The following is a 19,926-nucleotide window of genomic DNA, read 5'->3' on the forward strand; positions in this document are numbered from 1 at the left end:
GAGCTCCCCCCAAAAAAGTGTTTCTCCAGGACGAAGATGGCGGCAACTTAGCCCAGGGGCCCAAGATGCCTGTGCCCATCGGGGGCCCCCAGCCAGGCAGTTCCGCCCCGTGCGCCCGGGGACACCGCGCCCGGCGGCAGCAGCGGCGGCAGCCGCAGCCCATTGTCACCAGCAGCGGCGGCGGCCCCGGCAGCCTCCTCCTCCTCTTCCTCTTCCTCCTCCTCCTCTTCAGCATCCTCGGCAGCGCTCCGGGAGCCCTGCAGCAGCGTCTCTCCAGTTAGAGCGGAGGGGGGAGAGGAGAAAGAGGAGAAAGAGGAGACGGCGGTGCAGGCATCTGTGCCGCGTCTCGGGGCTGAGGAAGAGGAGCAGCGGCGGCAGGGAGGAAGAGGAGGCGAGGAGTCCTCCCGGAGCCGTCCGTCGGCAGCTGGGGACGCGGCATGCAGCTGTCCGGGGGCAGCGGGCTTTTCTCAGGAGGGAGATGGGGAGCTGCGATCTGACCATGCCTGGGTGAGAGGGGGAAAGGACCAGCCGCGCAGCCCCGCCACCACCAACTATCACCACTACCACCACCATCTCCTCTCCCTCCTCCTCTCTCTGCGTTATTGCTCTTATCTTCTCCACGGCACTCCGCGTTGGATGGACTGGGGCTGCTTCGTGTGGTGAGACCAAGGCAGAGCCACCGGCGAAACCCAACAATATCTCAGAGGAAGAAAAAGAAGAAAGAGGAGGGAGAAAGAGAGAGAGAGGGAGAGTGGAAGAAGGAGCGAGCGAACGAGCGAGAGAAGGGAAAGCAGGCAAGAAAATCCCCCCAATCTTTTAAGTCAATGCATATTGTGGTGACACTGGCAAAGGAGCCCTCACGGTGGAGTCGGCCAGGGCTGTGCGTTCCCAAAATATGACCAGGGGTGCTTGGATGTGCAGTCGGCAGTATGATGACGGCTTAAAAATCTGGTTCGCACCCCGGGAGAACGAGAAACCCTTCACGGATTCAGAGAGGGCTCAGAAATGGCGACTGTCCCTGGCATCGCTCTTGTTTTTCACAGTCCTGCTCTCTGATCACTTGTGGTTCTGCGCCGAGGCCAAATTCACGGGGACCGGAGAGAAGGAGCAGCCGCCGCCCGAGAAACCGGAGCCCGCGGAGCCGGAGCTACTGGCGGGCATGGGGGAGCCGGCGCCCCCCGCGCCCCGGCTCCTCGCCCCCCCCTCGCCCTCTCTCCCGCCCTCCCCCAGCAGCCGCGGCAGCCGCACCAACGGCACCACCGAGCCCCGGCACGGCAAAGATGCTTTCCTGGGGAACTCCACCGCCAGGCCCCTGGAGACGTGCCCCCCTCCGAGCTCCTCGTCCGGGCAGTGCTTCAGCGTGGGGGAGGCGGAGGCGGTGTGCCGGCGGCGGGGGGGGCCGGGGCGGCTGCGGGGCGCAGGGCAGAGCCCGACGCCCGGCTGGGACCTGACGGATTTTTACCTTTCCTTTTGTAATTCCTACACACTTTGGGAGTTGTTCGCCGGGTTGTCCAACCCGGACACTTTGAACTGCAGTCTGGATGTGGTGCTGAGGGGGGGAGGCTCCTGCAGCCAGTGCGTCCAGGCTTACCAGCGCTACGACCAGCACGCTCAGGAGAAATACGAAGAGTTTGAGGTTATGCTCCAGAAATATTTACAGTCGGATGAGTACTCGGTGAAATCGTGTCCTGAGGATTGTAAGGTAGGAGCCCCTGCTGTGTTTCCTGTCCCTGGCTGGCGGGCTGGCGTGCCTCCCTCGGCTGTTGTGGCTGCCGTGGTCCTTGTTTTGGCTGCTTCGGTCTCTGCTCCTGGCGCCGGCGGCCGTGGTTTTTAGGGCGCAGCCGGAGCTGCAGAGGATATCGGCGGGGAGCCCCCGTTAGCGCATTGCTAAAGGAGAGGCAGAGAGAGGGGGAAGGTTGGGGAAAAAAAAAGAAAATAAGAAGTGATCCTCGGTCCTCTGGGAGTGCAGCGCTGGATTTCCCCCTCCTCATGAATATGCGATTGGCTCCGGCTCGGCTGCCGGCTTCCAGCGGGCTGGGATGCGGCTTGGCGGCAGGCAGCGACGGGGGCTGCATGCCAATGCGCGGGGCCCGGGACGGCAGCCGGGGCCGCCCGACGGCGCTGCCCTGCCCGCGGGCCCTCCGGGCCGGGGCCGGAGCCTGCAAGGGCCGCGGCCAAGCCCGCGAGAGGCACGGCGGGGCCGGGGCTGGGTCGGGGCCGGGACGACGGGTGTCCCCGGTGCCCGGAGGACGGGCGTCTCGCCCCCCGGGGCCGCGGCGGTGCGCGGGGCGGCGCAGCCGGCGGGGCTCCCGGCCGCCTCGGGAGCGGGGGGAGCGGGACCATGTCTCTGGCGTTCAGCCAACATCTGTGGAGCTGGGAAAAGCTCGAGGACGAGGGTGGATGTCAGCGGGCACGGCGGCGGCCCTTGGCTGGGAAGTGGTGGTGACAGCATTTCAATAAGCCGCGGCCGTTTTCTTCGGTGCCTCCGGCGACGGCTCAGAGATCCCGAAGGATTCCGTTTCCTTCGTTAGACGGCAGGGTCCCGCTTTGGCTCGGCGTAGTTGCTGTCTTCTCTCTACTTTTGCAAAAGATTAGTTGGCCTAGCTCTCAAGACAGGAAAGGGAAGAAAAAAAGTTTTGCCCTTGGTGCCTAAAGTAACCCGCTGCATGCAATTTTTTCCCTATTTGTTGGAGTACTTGTTGAGAGCCGGGCCAGGTGAATGGTTCCGGCCCTGAACTGGATTGTCCCGGCTACTGTGGCACTACATTAACTAGTCTGAACCAAGTCCTGCTTTGGCAGTGAAACGCAACAGTGTGTACACATCACCGGTCTGAACGGAAGGCCTAGTAGTACTTCTGTGCTCTGTAACTTCATCAGGGCCTTCTGAAATCATTTCATGATAACAGTCCATGTCTAAAGGTTCCCATTCACCCATAAGTTAGTGTAATTTGCACCTATTTTTGCCACAAAAAAAAAAAAAATCAATCCACAGTTCCTTCAGAAGCTGAAATATCCTGTTATGTAATTGGATAAAGTAGGAAAGTTGCCCTATTTATTTTTTCTTGTTAAACTTGGCAAAAGTAAAGTAGTGCCATCAGTAATTTTGACTCCACTGTTTTTAGGTTATCAACTCTGTGTGTACAGTCTTATTGTATATATGTTATGTACTCAGTTACTTATAATGTAAAGACATTTTATTTCCAGAGTGAATTGGCTAAGTAAAAAACATAAATTGGATAGGTAAAATATGTATCAAATGTAAATAGGTGTCTACTGCTGTAGGAGATCTTTGCCGTTTCAGTAACTCTTTAACTAGACATTGACCTACTGCACTGTGCTGCCAAATGATCAACATCTCCTTGCTTAAAGCTATTTTTATGTATCGCAGTTTAGTTTGACTGAACTTTGCCACAGAGTGTGCAGTTGCTCTGCAGTATATCATGGTATAAAAGGTGTTGAAAACGAACAGAATCGCAAGTGAACACGATATAATGATTTCCCCTTCAGAGACTGAATAAGGAGAAATACTTGTCTAATGACGGGGAAAAAGCTGTTGGCACTAAAATTGTTGCATGAAACATAGAAATGAACTAGACAAAATGCAGTGCCAATGACCTGCAGTTCTCCGGTTCCGAGTGCCAGACGGTATTACTCTATGTTTTGAGAATTTGGCCAACCAGTCTGTGTTAAAAATGAAGGATATTCCATCAGGGAAAAGAAAAAAACCACCCAAACAACAAACCGTACCAAGGCTGCAACTCAGTCTTTTCTTTCGCGGCACGGGCCGGCGGGGCGGGGCGGGGGGCGCTGCCGGGCAGGTTGCTGTCCAAGGTGCTGCACAGGCAGCGCACGCAGCCCGCGGCCGCGCTGGGGGGAAGCCGCCCCCTTCCACCCGCGCCCTGATTCGGTGCTTCTGGGTCCCCCCGGAGCCTTTTGATCCATTCTGGTGGCTGAGAGAGCCAAGCGGTTAGCGGATCTAACGGTCTGACAGCCGCGTGTATTGATGTGCTTGTACGTGGTCTACCCTCAAGCGTGTACAGGTGAAACTAGAAACTGGTGGTGAAGACTTTGTGAATATTGCAATGTTTTGCTGGACTTTCTGATGTTTTATTCATACCTCATTTATAAAACTCAGTCAGGAAATAGTTTTTTTTGTGTAAGTAAATATTAATTTTTTGACCACTGGACATCTTCTATAACTCTTAGCTTAAGAATCAGAACAGAAAATAACTTGACAGCTAACTGTGTTTTAGGTACACACCATGTAAGTGGTTTATGTGGTGAGCTGCTTTTTCTTTTCATTTAAACAGAATACGTAAAAATACTGACTTTACTCAATAATCATGTATGTAAGCGCTGTCTTAGTACAATGAAAGGCTTGTTGAATAATCTATTTCTATTTAAGATATCCTTAGTATTCTGGGAGGGCTTCTTCATTCACAGAAAGAGAGAGCTTTTCACCTAGTTGACCAGTTATAGCTGATGACAAAATCAATAACATTTACACCGAATATCAGTCAACCTAAAACTTGTAATTGGGTATTACTTCCCTCTTCTCTAACTCTCCCCACCACCATCTCCCACCCTTGACACAGCCAGTTCTCACCATAAAGAGTGAAAATCATGGGTGTTTCTCAGTCCAGCAAGTTATATCTTTCAAGAAAATACTAGTGGTTCTAACAAATAGTACATATCAAAATACTTTTGATATGTGACTCTAAACCTCAGAGTTTGTATTTTCATTCTTTTGTCTGAAACGGGAAGAAAATGAACTTTATTTTCAAAATATTCTGTGTTTCACTACATGTCTCCTGGTGTCTGAAGAATATTTTAAATAAATTGCTTTGTTTTGCAGAGGTTTGCAGTCAGGAGTTGTTTGGCTTATCAGTTCACATTTAACTATTCTGCATAGTGAGTTTTGGTTTTAATATCTAAGTACACTCACTCATTTTTTTGAAAAGAATGCTGTCTTGTAATTAAGGTCTTACTATTAAAATTCTTATTGGGTTGTACTGGATTTTTTTTAAATTTTGTAGAAAATGCTGAGAATTTTGATTTTTAGAACATTTGGAAAATCAGTATTTTTTGATAGTATCCATGAACATGCATATGCATTTTATATTGTTAGGATGTCAGTAGACTTTGTATGTTATTTAGAAGTTCTGGATATCAGTGTTGTATCATTATAAATCCATCTTCAACTTATTTCTTAAAAAATATCCTTGAAATGTGATGTCTTTATATATTGTTTTCTTGTCTTGATAGTCACGTATCAGTAATGGATAAACAATAAATATAAGACAAATATTTTAATGTATTACATATCCAGCAAGGTGACATAAATAAATTGCTGTAACTTTACTGAATCACTAAAGTAACTCAATAACTGAGAATATGGATCTACATTTCTGTTTTTCTGTTTTAAATTTAATTTAGATTAAAAAAAAATGAAATTTTGCTTTTGCACATTATAAAGTAATTGTTATATTTACAGAGATTGTTCCTGGCAATATCTAAAGTTTCTTGCTTTCCACAATAATGTTTTTTATAGAAAGTGTGACATAGGACTGTATTCAAACAATTAAGAGAGAACTGTATTGGCTTGACATTGGAAAACACAGTTCCTCATAATGGCTTGTCAGCTTTCTGTCAGGGGAAAACTCAAGTTCTTATTCTTAAGACAGCAGGCAATAGCTCTGTGGCATAAAAGAAAATTCTGGCTCCTTCTGATTAGGAACTAGGTCAAATAACTAAGTAAGTAGGACATATAAATGTAAAGGTTTTTAATTTTTTTTTTTTTTTGAGAGCGGTGGAACTTCTGTCTTTGTGAAAAGTATCAGAGGCCAAGGCTTTCTTGGCAGACATATTTATTAATGTTCAAACAAAACATCAGTTATTGTTTTTTGACACATTTCTTTAACCCAGTGAAAATTGAGAGTATTTAGAATGTGGCCTTCCTTAGGGATAGTTAAAATATTGAAATGTGCAGTTCAGGTAAGTGCATTATCATTAAAAAATAACAAAATAATTCAGATTTCCTCCTAGAATATCAAAAGAGAAAACTAAAAATATACCACCTTTTTTATACCAACATTGCTAAAAAGCAAAATTTAGCAGACAACCTAGGTGCTCAACATGTACACACAGATCTTTTTTTTCTCTTTTTTTCTGGAATTAAGTATCATTTAATAATTTCTGATTCGAGATTTATGATATTAGTAACAAATATGTAAGAAAATAGCTGAGTTATAGTACTAAGTTGAAAAACATGCATATCAATAAAGGGTTTCATCACTGAACATAGATGGTGTATAGTTGATAGGAATATAGAGCTGGTGCTTCTTTTACTAGATTTTTTTTGTTTTAATCTAAGAGCTGTGTTCAATTACTTTTGTTTGAGTAAGAGGATGACTGAAAATTATTTAAAACAATTAAAATCATATCTGTTCTCATTTATCTGGAAATATCAAAGCTTATATGAGTCATGACTTTTCCAAGAACTTTTTCCTAAACAGCATATGTAGTCTAATTAGGTTTTGATTTAAACTCTCAGTTAAGCTGGCAGAGAAGAGCAGATGAGAAATACGAAACCAAAAGCTCAAGTGATAAAAGAACCCTTCTGTTACAAAAGGTCACATAGACCAGCATCTGCCGCCAAGTTAGGCATTTAAATTGCACATCTTAATCACACGATATTTATATTATATTCAAGAGTGATACCTAAGCTAATCAGAAGAAACTCTTAAAAATTAACCTTCAGAAATCTGCACTGGTGGTCAGTGTCTAATATGAATGGGAGACAATAAACAATAATTACTGAACCGATGCCTTTTCAGAATGTGTTGAAATTTAAATATTTATTTTAAAGCCCTTTTTAAAATTAATAATACGCTGTATTGAAAAAGCCATGATACTTAAATGTATATAGTTTGAAAGTTTTGTTTAAAATGCTGTGGATTGAATGTGACTGTATAAATTAATGTTTGCACATGCTATTTGTTAATTTGATTTAAAAAAAAGTAGAAGCTGAATTATTTTTCAAAACTAATTTAAGATAACTATGTGGATGAATTTAGTATTACTATTGTTGTAATAATGCACTGGTGTATTAATATAAGGAGCAACACTTGACTGTGTACTAATGGACTTTGTATTTTGACCTAAAATCCTGATTCAGCAATCTGCTTCAGTCTCCTGTTTTGAGCTAGATGAATGGCAGTGCACTCAGGGAGGACTACGCACATGCTTGTAGGCATTCAGTTGCCTAAACGCTTTGTTGGATAAGGATCAGATCTCTTCAGTCCTGAAAGACCAAATTTCCTAGGGTGTTCTTTCCAGAGTTGAATTCACCCCACCTAACTTTTCAAAAGTTTGCACTTAGATGATCATCTAGATATTCACCCCACTTATAGTGTCGAAGGGTACTTAATTCCCAATTTAGGAAAAAAGACTACAGAGGACTAGCACAGACTAGTTGAAGTGAATTCCACCCTAGCTCGTCAGCCACCCTTTAACACTTCATGGTATTACTGTCACATGGCTAGGGACCTCATGGCTTTCTACTCAATTTTACTTTGTTCACTGATTGTTTTTGCATCAAGCAGTACAATTCACACACACCTTGCGGAGAATGCGGAAGTCTTGATCCTTCATTTCATGTTTTTCTAGGAAAAGTAATCAAAATGCAAATTATAGTTCTATCACTTATCCTGCCTAAAAATCATTTGATCTATACTTAGTAATTTTTTACTCCAGGCTTGCATTAAGGTCCATAATGTATTTAGATCTGTGACTTGCCTAAAGGGGAAAAAGTAACTTAGAAGCTGAATTCTTAAATATTACTTTTTGATAAGTTATACTCCAGAAGACAGAAAAACTAAATAATTCATCTGACCACCAAAAAAAAAGTAGATGTCCAGTCTGGGTGTCCACATAAAATAGAAAAGTTCAGACTCTCTTTGTAGTCAGTGGGGATACATAGGTAATTCTAGAGTCTGAGTCGATTCACAGTGAAGTGGACATCTAAAACAGTTTGTATGGGTTATGCCGGAAAAGTACCTAATTTCTGTTCATTGTCTGTAAAGAGCGCATACTATCATTTTGTCTCAGACACAATCACCTCCACTGTGGGCCTCTAAAGTCATCTTAGATGAATTCTAACAAAGTGATTTTGGTAAAAAAAAAGTTTTGATGAAACTGTGTTCATATGCAAAATTTAACTGTGAAAAAATTTGTAAAATCCTGCTACTTGTTCTGTTCCACACCAACCTAGTGAAATCACAAGCCTCTTTCACTTCTCCGATAACTATATTCTGTCATTGAAGAGTGCGTGAGTTATGCAATCTGCTTCTTCGGGTTGAGAGTAGGAAAGGGCCTTGTATGACGTAAGTATTTTTATCACTTTTTTGAAAGAGGGGAGGCCAAGAGCTTCTACATATTACTTTTTTCAGTTGTTATTTCTACAGAAAACCCATACAATAACAATTGTAGGTCATCTTCTTAATAGCAATTTTTGCAGGTAAATCTGCTACAGATTATTTCTCTAATTTTCCCTTCTCTCTTCACAAGGAAGATGTTTTTTGGGGGGAGGAGGTATCTACATATGTGAGAATTCCTATACATTACACTGGGTTTCATGTTCTTCCCTTACACCAAATCAGAGGGAAGTCCCAAGCCTACCCAATCTCTCTCATGCAAGAAGCATATATTAGACGTTTATGCCACTTTACTGAAATAACCATACTTCACTTTTCTGTGTTCTTTTCACTGTACTTTTCTCTTGTCAGAACTGTAGAGCAAACATTGCTAAGTGAGAGTGTGTGATAGTTTGGTTTACTTTACAGCATCAATCAGTTAGATGAATACAAATTTAGTGAGGTGCTAGAGACATATTCTGGCTTGCAGAGAGATTTTATTAATTTGAAGATATGTTAAAAAAAATAAAGACCAGATTTAGTTTTGGATCTGTGATTTGACCTTGTCTGCAAACAGGGCAGCTATATGAAAGATGTAGATTGCTCCTTTAGAACACGCACATTGAAGCGCTATTGCCAACAAGCTCCCAGTCCACAATGACAGAGAACAAGGCATGATGTAAGCGGCTTTGAAATTAAGTTGATCATCACTTAATATTCTTCCACCCTTCATCTCATCTCTTTCATCCAAACTGATGGACGTGTCTCAAAAGCTGTGTTTGAAATAACATTGTCCTAAAGCCTTTATGGGAGAACCTGGTGGGACCCAAACTGTTGAGACAGTGATGATATAAATGTGGAACTGGTAAACTTCAGCAGTTCTATATGAAGATCTTGGTCCTTTGAAATGTCTTGGAGATCCTGATGGGAATGTTCACCTTTCATATAGATTGATGTTGAGAGATCGTTCAGAGATTTCATCATTAGAAAACAACTTGATGATAAAAAACAGTAACAAAGATGATCTGAACTGAAGCTGCCAACAAAATGCTTAGAAATTCTGCAGCATTTTGGAAGTCATTGTGGATGTTTTAAATGATTTCAGTGAAATTAGGGGGAAACTGTATCTGAGAGATTACAAATTTTAAAAAGTCCAAATTCTTACTTTTGGGATATGACAGTGGCATTTTTACAATTTTTTTTTTTTAATGTCACAATTGTAAAAATTCTTGTGTATTCAAAGACTTATAAAAGAAGATCACTTCATGGTGAAATCTGGTATAGCACATCTCACTTTAAAAGTAAATTCTTTTTAAAATATGAGAAAACCGTATCTTCAAGTATCAATGAATAATATAAAAAAGATTAAAATAAAATTATGTATGTCAGTCATAAACTTTTTTATTAAAAACAGCTACAAATAATCTGGAATCTATGTTTTGGTAAAGACTAAAACCTCTGGAAATTTTCAAGAGAATTATTGCCGTAATATCTATTCAGAATACCAATCATTAGTAAATTCTTTAATAAGCAAGTTTCTAGTGGTTTTCCAGTGGGATATGTCTGTACTGTTTCCAGGTGTGTTAAAATCAGGCAAATAGTGTAATCAGTGGAGAAAGATCCATGTCATCAGAGCCTAATTCATTGACCTTTTTATTATTAAGTAAAGGATCCCAAATGCATCTATATTGGAATATTGCAAATGTTATGCCCCTGTAAGTACAGAAACATCCTTTCACACTATGTTCAAGATGTTAATATTGTGGTACAGCGTTTTAAAGTGAGACTGAGCATTTTTAAGGAGAAGAAAGTTTTTTACAGAAGGGAACAAGTATGGGAAGCGCCCAGCGTCCTGCTCGTGAGGATGCCCCAGCACGTGCTGCCAGGAGCACAGAGGCTCTGCCCCTTTGGCTACGCAGCTGGAGCAGGGCCAGGACAGAGGATATATGGGGATTAGATTCCACTAAGGTTCTGGCTTGAGGTTCTGCACTTAAAAAAAGGAAGCAAAACAAAACCACAGCCAAGGTCTCGCGGGATGGCTTTTAAGATTCTTCATGCATTCAGAGACGAGAGAGGTTAATTTCCAGTCCCATTCTGCCGTGGAGTTAAAGTCCTGTAAATACTTCCACACAGAACCTGCCAGAACTTGGACCAGGGTTATGAAGAATCGGGGAGTTTCTGAACAAGGTACATTTGAAGTATTGGCCAAATTATCTTAAAAGCAGAATTATTTTTTTTATTTTTATTTTTCTCTTCTATGCTTTCTGATATAACAGTCCTTGGGGAAATGACCCCTATTATAAGCTAAGTTTAGCTAACAAGATATAGTGTATCACTGGAGTTCAGGAAATGAGGCTTGCTGTTTTATATCCCAATTCAGTTAGAAGTGCATTATGCTTTCTTTTGTGTCTATTTAAATCATATTAACGTTAAAGCTGAATATTATAAATATACATTTTTTGCAACCTCCCTATATTAACAAAATTAAATCATTACTGCAATGACAGTTTTCAAAATTATAGCAGCTGAGATTGATTCCTGGGACGTGACCTGAGTAAATGTACTTCAAGCCAATCTCTGTATGACAGATGTGAATTTAAAATATTGTTTTATTTTCATTTGTAAAGATAGACCAATTTTCTTTAGTCAGGAATCTACAATGACATAAACCAGGACTAACACAATTGAAATCAATGCTTTACTTAATGTAATACTGTTTTGAGAGCAGAAGGAGGCGCATGATATACTTTAAAATTCAAATATAAGAAATCAAAGGGACAGATTCTACTCAGACTGATTTGCTTTACAAGCTTGCCACAAAAAGCAATATGCAGAGTGCCTTAAATGCTTGTTTCCTTGTCTTTGATGTTATTAATTTGTTATTGTTGTCAGATTAATTTTTTTTTCCTGTGCTGTTGTACTTGGTCTTGATCCCATTCTCTTATTCTATTGATTTTTCAGGCACACTGTAGAAAAATATTACGAGCTTAACTTGTTCAGCTATTCAGGGAGGGGTAAAACCTTGAAGATAACAAAACAGAATTAATGTGCCTTTTCCAGCCAAGAGTGTAGGTCATCTGCCAGGGTTAAAAGGAGACATGCTGATCAGTACTTTTGCTAGTTTATATCCAGAGAAGCTGCTTTGATTTCTGTAAAGACATTCTGTATTTATGGAGGTATAAGTACAGTTAGAATTGAAGCATAAGTTGAAAAATTGATCAGGTAATGGAAGTTTTGCTCTGTGGTACATTTCAACACTCATAAAGAAGGTAGTAATTTTAATTATGACTCATCTTAAATAAAAATTACAGCTACTATACACACATATGTATGGATATATGTGTGAGAGAAATATATATACATATATGTCTTACAGGACATGCCACAAGGAAATTACTGAAGTAGGATCAAACATCTTGGAGAGGCTAGGACAGTCCTGAAGTAGAGTCCTGTGGAAATCTTTGAGATGTCCTGGATTCTTCAAAATTAAGAAGTAGTTTAGGAGGTACAGAAAAATGTAATAGCTCTTTCTAAATGTTCTTTTCCTTTTTTCAGTCACTTCTTTGTTTGTTTTCTGACTGAGCTGGAAATGTAAAATACTTAGGGTATTTTCTTTCTTTCTTTCATCAAGGCTTCAGAAAGACCCCACAGTCAATGTGGAATACACAAGCATCAGTTGCTGATGTCATAGCCAGGATGGGCACTAATCCTGTTTTGCACTGGTCTTTGCAAATCCTTTGTAGAGACTCTCCGGGTGTTTGGACTGAAATTTGGATCACTGGTTGGAACAAAACCGCCTAAAGCTCCATGTATCTCTGCTACTCAATAGATTGTGGAAGAAGTTTCCTTAAATGTTCTGTTTGTTTAAATTGGATATTTTACATTATTTTAATTTCTGTTTCTTTATTTGCACATTATGTAATAAGTATGGGGGTTTTTAATGTGCTTTTTTTAATGACCAGGATCTTTTAATTGGTGTGATTATCTGGGAGATCAGGTTTTTGTTACTGTTGTATCATCCGAGTTTTATATTTTTTCTGGAATATTTTAAAGGGCAGAATGACGTTAACTTGTGCAATATAAACATGAACCTCAATGACTTTCCAAATATTTTTTTAAACAGCTTTTGTAGTTTCCAGTCTACTTGTGGTTGTTTTTTTGGATCCCTGGAGAAACAATCTTCCTTAAGTTTTGGTATGAATATAAGTATTTATAGCATGATTTTTAATCATAGTTTTTAATATAGGCCTGGTTTGAAGAGAATTGATATTTGGGATGGAAGAGATCTTCTCTTTTTATAGTTGTTTAGATCTGCAAGAGGAGGAGATAACATGTTTTGCATCTTGCAGGAAATATTTACATCTCAGAATTTTATCAAAATCATGACTTGCAGGGAAGATCAGTAGGCTCACAGGGAGGAATAAGAGATCTGTGAATATCAGTAAGCTTTTTGGGTTACTCTAAATTTGTGGTCCTGTGTACAGGATAGAAAATGGAGATCAAATAGATATGAATGAAGAGACGTTTAAAATAATTTGATGATATGTTCTAAAGGAAGCAAAAGACCTGAAGGTATGGTTTGTTTGTGTTTTTGTTTGTTTTTTGTTTTTTGTTTTTTTTTTTTCTCCTGCAAGTAACAGTACTATTGGGGAACTCAAATCGTACAGCAATGCAGCAATGCAGGTCCCCCATACCACTAAGTGCACGATGAGTTGCACCCTCGTTATATTCCTCAGTTATATTCCTCAAAGGGCTGGTCCGGCTTCAAATTCTTTTCTTCACTTTGTGTCCTAGTAGAGTTAAAACGCAACTATTTATTTCTTGCAGAGTCTGTACACACTTGGGCACGCAACTCAGATCTCAAGTGCTTGAACTGTGTACAGGCAGCTGCCCTGAGGCTGTGTCTACATTAGCATTTTAGTTCATGTCAGGAGCGTGCTTTTGAAATGAATCTCCCACTCATTCCCACTCCCACTCTTACTATATCTTGATGCACGTCACGGAGCAATCTGGGAGCACGCAAACCGGATTGCTTTCTGCTGAAAATAAAGGCGAAGAAGTGCCCCAGAAGCTCGTTGAATGAGTTACAGGCACTAAGGGACATGCAAGTCTAGAGGACAAGGGACTGGGGTGAGCCTGAAGTAAAACCTATGAAACACATATAATGCCAATGCCTGGCTCTCAGCACTGTTTCAGTCTACAGAGTGTTTCTACAGAGCCACACTCCTTGTTAATATTCACATAGCCGTAGTTAAAAAGACTGAAATTCAACCCTCACCTGGAGATAATCCCCAAAGCATCTCAGCAATTGCTTCAGGACTGAAGTTCAAGACCCTGAGCCGAAGCTCTGAAATGATTCACTGCACCTGGCTCTATATCATCATGGCACTGGTGATCGTCTATTATTCTTTTTGTTTGTTTGTTTTTTCTCCCTGTCTTCTGCTGGCATGCCTATGGAGGTGACACACAGCATGGTGCAGATTTTTGCTCCATGCCTTCCGTGCAGCTGCCAAGCCTCTGTGCGGTACTGGAACCACTGCAGCTCTGCTGCGTTTCGGGCTCTCTGGGCTGCCTCTGTCCTCGCTGTGGAATTCACAGCACCTTCCCAGCACATGGACATAAGGCTGAACAGATCTTTCAGGGCCTTTTTATGGCAACTCCTGAAATTTTATTTTCAGAGTGGTGCAAAAATATCTAAGCAATCACAACACTGAAAAATTTGTGTGGGGAGGGGGGGAAATTGGCAGGAATGGAACAAGTCTGATCTTCCTTAATAAAATACTGGCCTCTCTATCTTCTAACTTATTTTCTTGTTTCCCACTAGAAGAAAAGAAGATTATGAGGCAGTGTCATTCTGGATTTTAGGTAACCACTGAACTGACAACTAAATATGCAAGAAAGCCTGAGTAACTGATTTTCTTTTTTAGTTATTTCATTTTCTATATACCTGTGAAGACTTCAGTTTCTTTGGATTTTTCAGCATTGAGGACAAAACTGTGTCTATGGTATGGATTGATATTATTATTTACAGAGTAAAGCCTTTTTCTTTGAAAGATTAAAAAAGTCCTGTGTACTTCTTTAGAAAATATAACACTGGAAGAATATTGCCTTGCTGATAGAGTATTTGTTTTTAGTATAGCGAACCTACTGCCTTTCCAATTTTTATTATTTAGGTATTTTGATTGCAATACTGCCAGTAACTACAGGTGGTCATCACTTTTGAACCTTGAAAATTCATGCCATGTATTGAGTTGTTTTTAAGTAAGTTTACTGCACTTCTGGGAAGAAAGTCCCAGAGGTCATGATAAACCCTATTCCAATAGTAACAACGTTCCTGAAGATCTGCGGGGCTTAATGTTTTTTGCCTTTGGTAACCACCAAGAAGCTTTATTACCTTTTCCCCAAGTCACAACTCCAGTGATGCTAAAAAGAGGAAAGAAAAGTGATTCACCAGCCTAGAAAGAATGGATAACCAAATAATTTTCTGAAATAGTATCAGTGTGTTTGATTGATTGAAACATCAGGGGGAGACCTGCAGGTGACGAACACTTACTTCACCACCAGATCATAGAATCATAGAATCCTTAAGGTTGGAAAAGACCATCAAGTCCAACCACCAAACCAACACCACCATGCCCACTAAACCATGTCCTGAAGTGCCATGTCCACAGGTTTTTTGGTGACTCCACCACCTCCCTGGGCAGCCTGTTCCAATGGTTGACCACTCTCTCCGTAAAGAAATTTTCCCTAATACTGAGTCTAAACCTCCTCTGGCACAACTTGAAGCCATTTCCTCTCGTCCTATCGCTGGTTACTTGGGAGAAGAGACGAACACCCACCTCATTACAACCTCCTTTCAGGTAGTTGTAGAGAGCGTTAAGATCTCCCGCAGCCTCCTCTTCTCCAGACTGAAAAACCCCAGTTCCCTCAGCCGCTCCTCATAAGACTTGTTCTCCAGACCCCTCCCCAGCTTCGTTGCCCTTCTCTGGACACGCTCCAACAACTCAACATCCTTCTTGCAGCAAGGGGCCCAAAACTGAACACAGGATTTGAGGTGCAGCCTCACCAGTGCCGAGTACAGGGGCACGATCACTTCCCTACTCCTGCTGGCCACACTATTTCTGATACAGGCCAGGACGCTGTTGGTCTTCTTGGCCACCTGGGCACACTGCCGGCTCATGTTCAGCCGTCTGTCAACCAGCACCCCCAGGTCCCTTTCCGCCGGGCAGCTCTCCAGCCACTCCTCCCCAAGACTGTAGCGTTGCGTGGGGTTGTTGTGACCAACTGATGCTACTGAGCTGAGTGGAAACTGCAACGGAGACCAACTAGCAGAGGCAGGACATTGTCCTGCCAGCGGGAAAAGCAGCCAGCATGGCAGGTAGCCAAAACTGCAGATGTTTGACTTGGATCATCATAAGAGTAGGTAGACAACATATTTGTATAAGGCTTCAGCTGGATGTATCTTAGATTGTACTTAACGTTGCTTTATCCTGAAGCCTGAAGGAGCTGATACTGAAGAATCAGAAAACTGAAGAGGGGGTATTTTTGGTAAGCAAAATATATGAACTAACATACTACGCTGCTCAAGGATCTGCTTGGTGTCATGTCCTATCTCTGGGAATAAGCTTGGGAGGTAATATGAAGGCTAGATCAGACAGAAAATAATTTGCTAGATTGCAAAGTTTCTTCTTAACCCATATTAGGCAGTAGTCAATTTATCATCCTTATGATACAATAAAATACTTTTCCATATATTTTCGGTTAGTATAATTTCATACATGAAGGAGTATCTTATTGTTAGAGATAAATATAATTTTCAAAGGCACTTGGAATGGTATTCAAAACCCTAGATTTCTCTGAATGTGTGGCAGAACCTTGCTATGTTTGCTGCATTAGTTCTGTTGTTTCTTTTTAATAATTGAGATAGGATTTCTGTTCCTATAGTTCTTACTGATTTTTTTGTGTAGCTCCTATACAATTTTTTTCTGATACCTAGTGGCAAATTGTTGGATGAAAGAGGAGACCAGGGTAGAAGGAGAAGGTTGTATTTACGTAAATTATCTTGAAGTGCTGTAGCCAAATTAGTAATCAAAACCAGAAAAAGAAATAATTTTGCATATATTGAAATACTAGTGGAGGGATTTGCTGCTTATATTCCCCTTGCACATACAGTTTTGGGGCTGTATTAATGGCTACTGACTGCCAAAGGCATTTAAGTGCAGTTTCTTGCATGACAGAGAAGGATTTTTTTTATGTATTGTACACAAAATGAGAAGAACATCTGTACACCTGCTGTAATGCAAGTTTCTCTGCAGCTGCAAGACATTACAATGTAGGCTTTTACCTATGATTCTTGGCAAAAGGGGCACGTGTAAAAAGTCCTCATGCATTAAGCTTTTGCTATGAGCAATTTCTCATAGACACAGCTTCACATGTTACTGTTTACCTACTTTAAAAGACGTTGGTACACAGCACACTTCGCTGTGAAGCAGTCAGGGTTGTGCTAAACACATTTCCAATTCATGCCCACCAGTGACAAAGATGACAATTTAAAATATCTTTTAGGATATAGCTATTCTTTTCCCTTTATTGTTCACAACTACCTATCCATTTCTCTTTCCCCCTCCTCAAGTTCCTACCAAACTAACCTCTGCTGATAGGTTTGACTGTGGATCTTCGCTACAGTAATATGCTCTATTAAGAAGGACATTTTTCTGAAAGGGGAAATGAAAGATGGGCATCCATGACAGCAGGCCTGCAACTGAAAAGTGTGGTTTATAATGTATAGAAATTGGGATAAGAATAAGCTGTGTGCCTGTGAAACAGAAGAGGATGACTGCAGAGGTAGCTTGACTTTTCATTTATTGTTTGTGTTGGTTTGATTTCAGCTTGCTGGACAGAACAGAGTGCTTTACTGTGAAGAACTTTTATGTACAAATCCACAGAAAAATCGAAGTCCTTCATTAAAATGGTGTTATCTTTGGACTTGGTAACATCAAATATGGAGTTCCATATGTCTGGCTTAAATGAAAAATAAAAGAATTATTTGCTTAAATACAGAATTTTCAGTTTTGCTGAATTCTTCATTTGTCTTATGAAGAGGGAGAAGTAATTACATCATTTAATTTATTTGTGGTTTATCTTTACTTATTCATTATGTCTTTTTAGTCTTTTCCTTCAGAGGTGTCGGTCTTTTCCCCTAAATAAATAAATCTTTGCCTTCGTAATCTTTATACCAGTACTCTGTCCTTTTCATCTCTTTCTCAAGAATGTCTTTATTTTAGATTGTGGTTGGATCCAGAGGACTGTTTTCACCGATATGTGCATATCAAGAGGTTTTTTCCTCCCCTTCAGTGGTCATACCGAGTTTTTAATTCTAGATGAAGTATTTCATATGGTTCTTTCCAGTGTGCGTGCATTAGGCTTGGCAGTGCCGGATTCCACCTGTCATTGTTCCCCCTTTCACTGAGCTCTTTAAGCAACCCAAAAGCTCCTTGGCCTGCTTTGGCCTTGATTAATCTAAGACTTGTTGTGTCACTTGTAAATATTTCCCTCTTATCGGTAGTCCCATTTCCAGATGATTAATAAATAGATTAAATACTCTCATACATGGCAAAGAACCTGGGGGCACCCTGCTGTTAATCTTTAGCCACATGGAGCAGTGACCGTTAATAAATGTGTTCTGCTTTTTGTAGTTGATTTCTAATCAATGATAATGCTTTACTTCTCACCCTGTGATTACTTAGTGTCTCTAACAGCCTTTTGTGGGAAGCATGCTCAAAGGCTCTTTGAAAGTCCAGAAAATGTGCATCAGCCAGCTCTCTCTTATCTGCTATCTATTAACACGCCAAAAGAATTCTAATAGATTAAGGAGACGTACCAGACATTAAGTCTTCTAACTTTAATCCAGGTATTTAACGCTTTTATTTTTAATTGGTACCTCAGTTAGTGTCTTTATTACTGCAGTAATACGTGCGTAGAGCTGTCTGAATTCTTCCTCTGCTTCTCTCAGTAGTTACATGAAGATGACTGCGGTCCTGCACGGTTCAGTATACATGCTGATTTCAATGTGAGACTGTATCATCATGGATTTTTTTTAGTTAGTCTTAAATTGCTTTGGGACCCTTGAATAAACAGCATCCCATTCTTGGGATACATTGATCTTCTATTTATTGATTTGTTCCAGCCATTCTTCTTATGATATCTGAATTGTCAAAAGCTCCTTATCTTTACTCGAAAAGGCTGGTATCTCTTCAGTGATCTCTGAGCCAAAAAGTGATGTAAAGAATAATTTGCTGTCTCTTCTATATTCTTATCTTGTCCAGTTTCTCCTTTAACTTCTTGGAAGGGTAATCACGATCTCTCTTGCAAGAGCCATACTTTATACCTAGTTACTCCATATATTCTCATTCAACCATCCCACTTCCCCATTAAGATGTGCCTGTCACCATTTATGCATCTTGAAGACCATAAGTGTTCTGTGCCAGGTACACCGACAAATCCATAAATAGCTTACATATTGCAGTCCCCAAAGTAACCAGGATATTCCTTGTTCAGAGATCTGATTGGATAGAAGTCGATTTTATTAATTTGTTTATTTATTTATTTCTTTAAACTCTATACCACTTGGAAGGGAGAGTAACATGTTTTTCTCAAAGAAAGGGTACAAAAGTGGAGCCATGTGTGGTGGGTAATGCAACAGGGTTGTAGCTTGAAAAGGAATAAGAGGGTAAATTTAAATTCTGATGAGAAATCTATGACAAAAGAGAATCCTGGAAATTTTTACCGAGCTACTGTTTCCAAGTAGCCTTTTTTCCAAGTCTCTTCCTGCCTGGATGTGTTACTGCATCTATGCACACACATACCTCATTTTCTGAGGTGCTGCTTTTTAAAACCACTGTACTATGCATGGTTTCTGCACCTATTCCTTTAGTGAAGCAAACAGCATTTTTATTAAAACCCTCCCTTCCAAAAAAACCCAGAATGGGGGATGCGATTCGCCATCATTTGTGTAATTGCCTGGTAGCTGGAGAACTCAGTTAAGGTGTAGGAAATTTGCTGCTGTATGTTCAGTGCTCTCCACAGCCTGAAGATACTCAAAGTCAGTTGAACACAGTGAAGCAGTAGGAATAGCATCAAGTGGTAGTCGATGGGTTTTGAAAGAGAATTATTTAGCAATAAGTTGTTCTGTCTTCAAATTTTTTTTTGTTTTTTTTCCCTCCATATTTCCAAATTTCCAGTTAGGTTTTGCAGGGAACTCTTTTTAAGTACGACTAGTACTAATAATCATTGATAGAAAATCTCCATTCACATCTATCAAATTATTTTTGATCACATATGTCTCAGCTCTTTTGCCTCATACAAAACTCTTCCACTGCTGCTGCACAAGAGTCCTCATCCTCTGAGCAAAGAAAGTTGTTCTTACGCCACAAGAAGTGTGAAGTTGCTACTCAAACTCTCCTAGTTATCCCATTAATGATTTTAGGCTGCAGACAGAGCATAGTGGAATAGC

The 19,926-nt window shown here is 40.9% G+C and overlaps 1 protein-coding gene across 1 annotated transcript in view; it reads left to right on the top strand.

The window, feature by feature from the left end:
• Positions 1-895: 895 nt before the first annotated feature.
• The window catches only part of NALF1 (NALCN channel auxiliary factor 1), a gene marked incomplete at its 5' end in the record, with an annotated part of 493,314 nt that continues 474,283 nt past the window's right edge, over positions 896-19,926 (top strand). The window contains one exon of the mRNA XM_082013914.1: positions 896-1,702. Coding sequence (XP_081870040.1) covers positions 896-1,702 — 807 coding nt within the window. The remainder of the gene's footprint in view (positions 1,703-19,926) is intronic.

Source organism: Phaethon aethereus (genome assembly GCF_964289735.1).
Source record: "Phaethon aethereus genome assembly, chromosome: 1".
Taxonomy (NCBI): Eukaryota; Metazoa; Chordata; class Aves; order Phaethontiformes; family Phaethontidae; genus Phaethon; species Phaethon aethereus.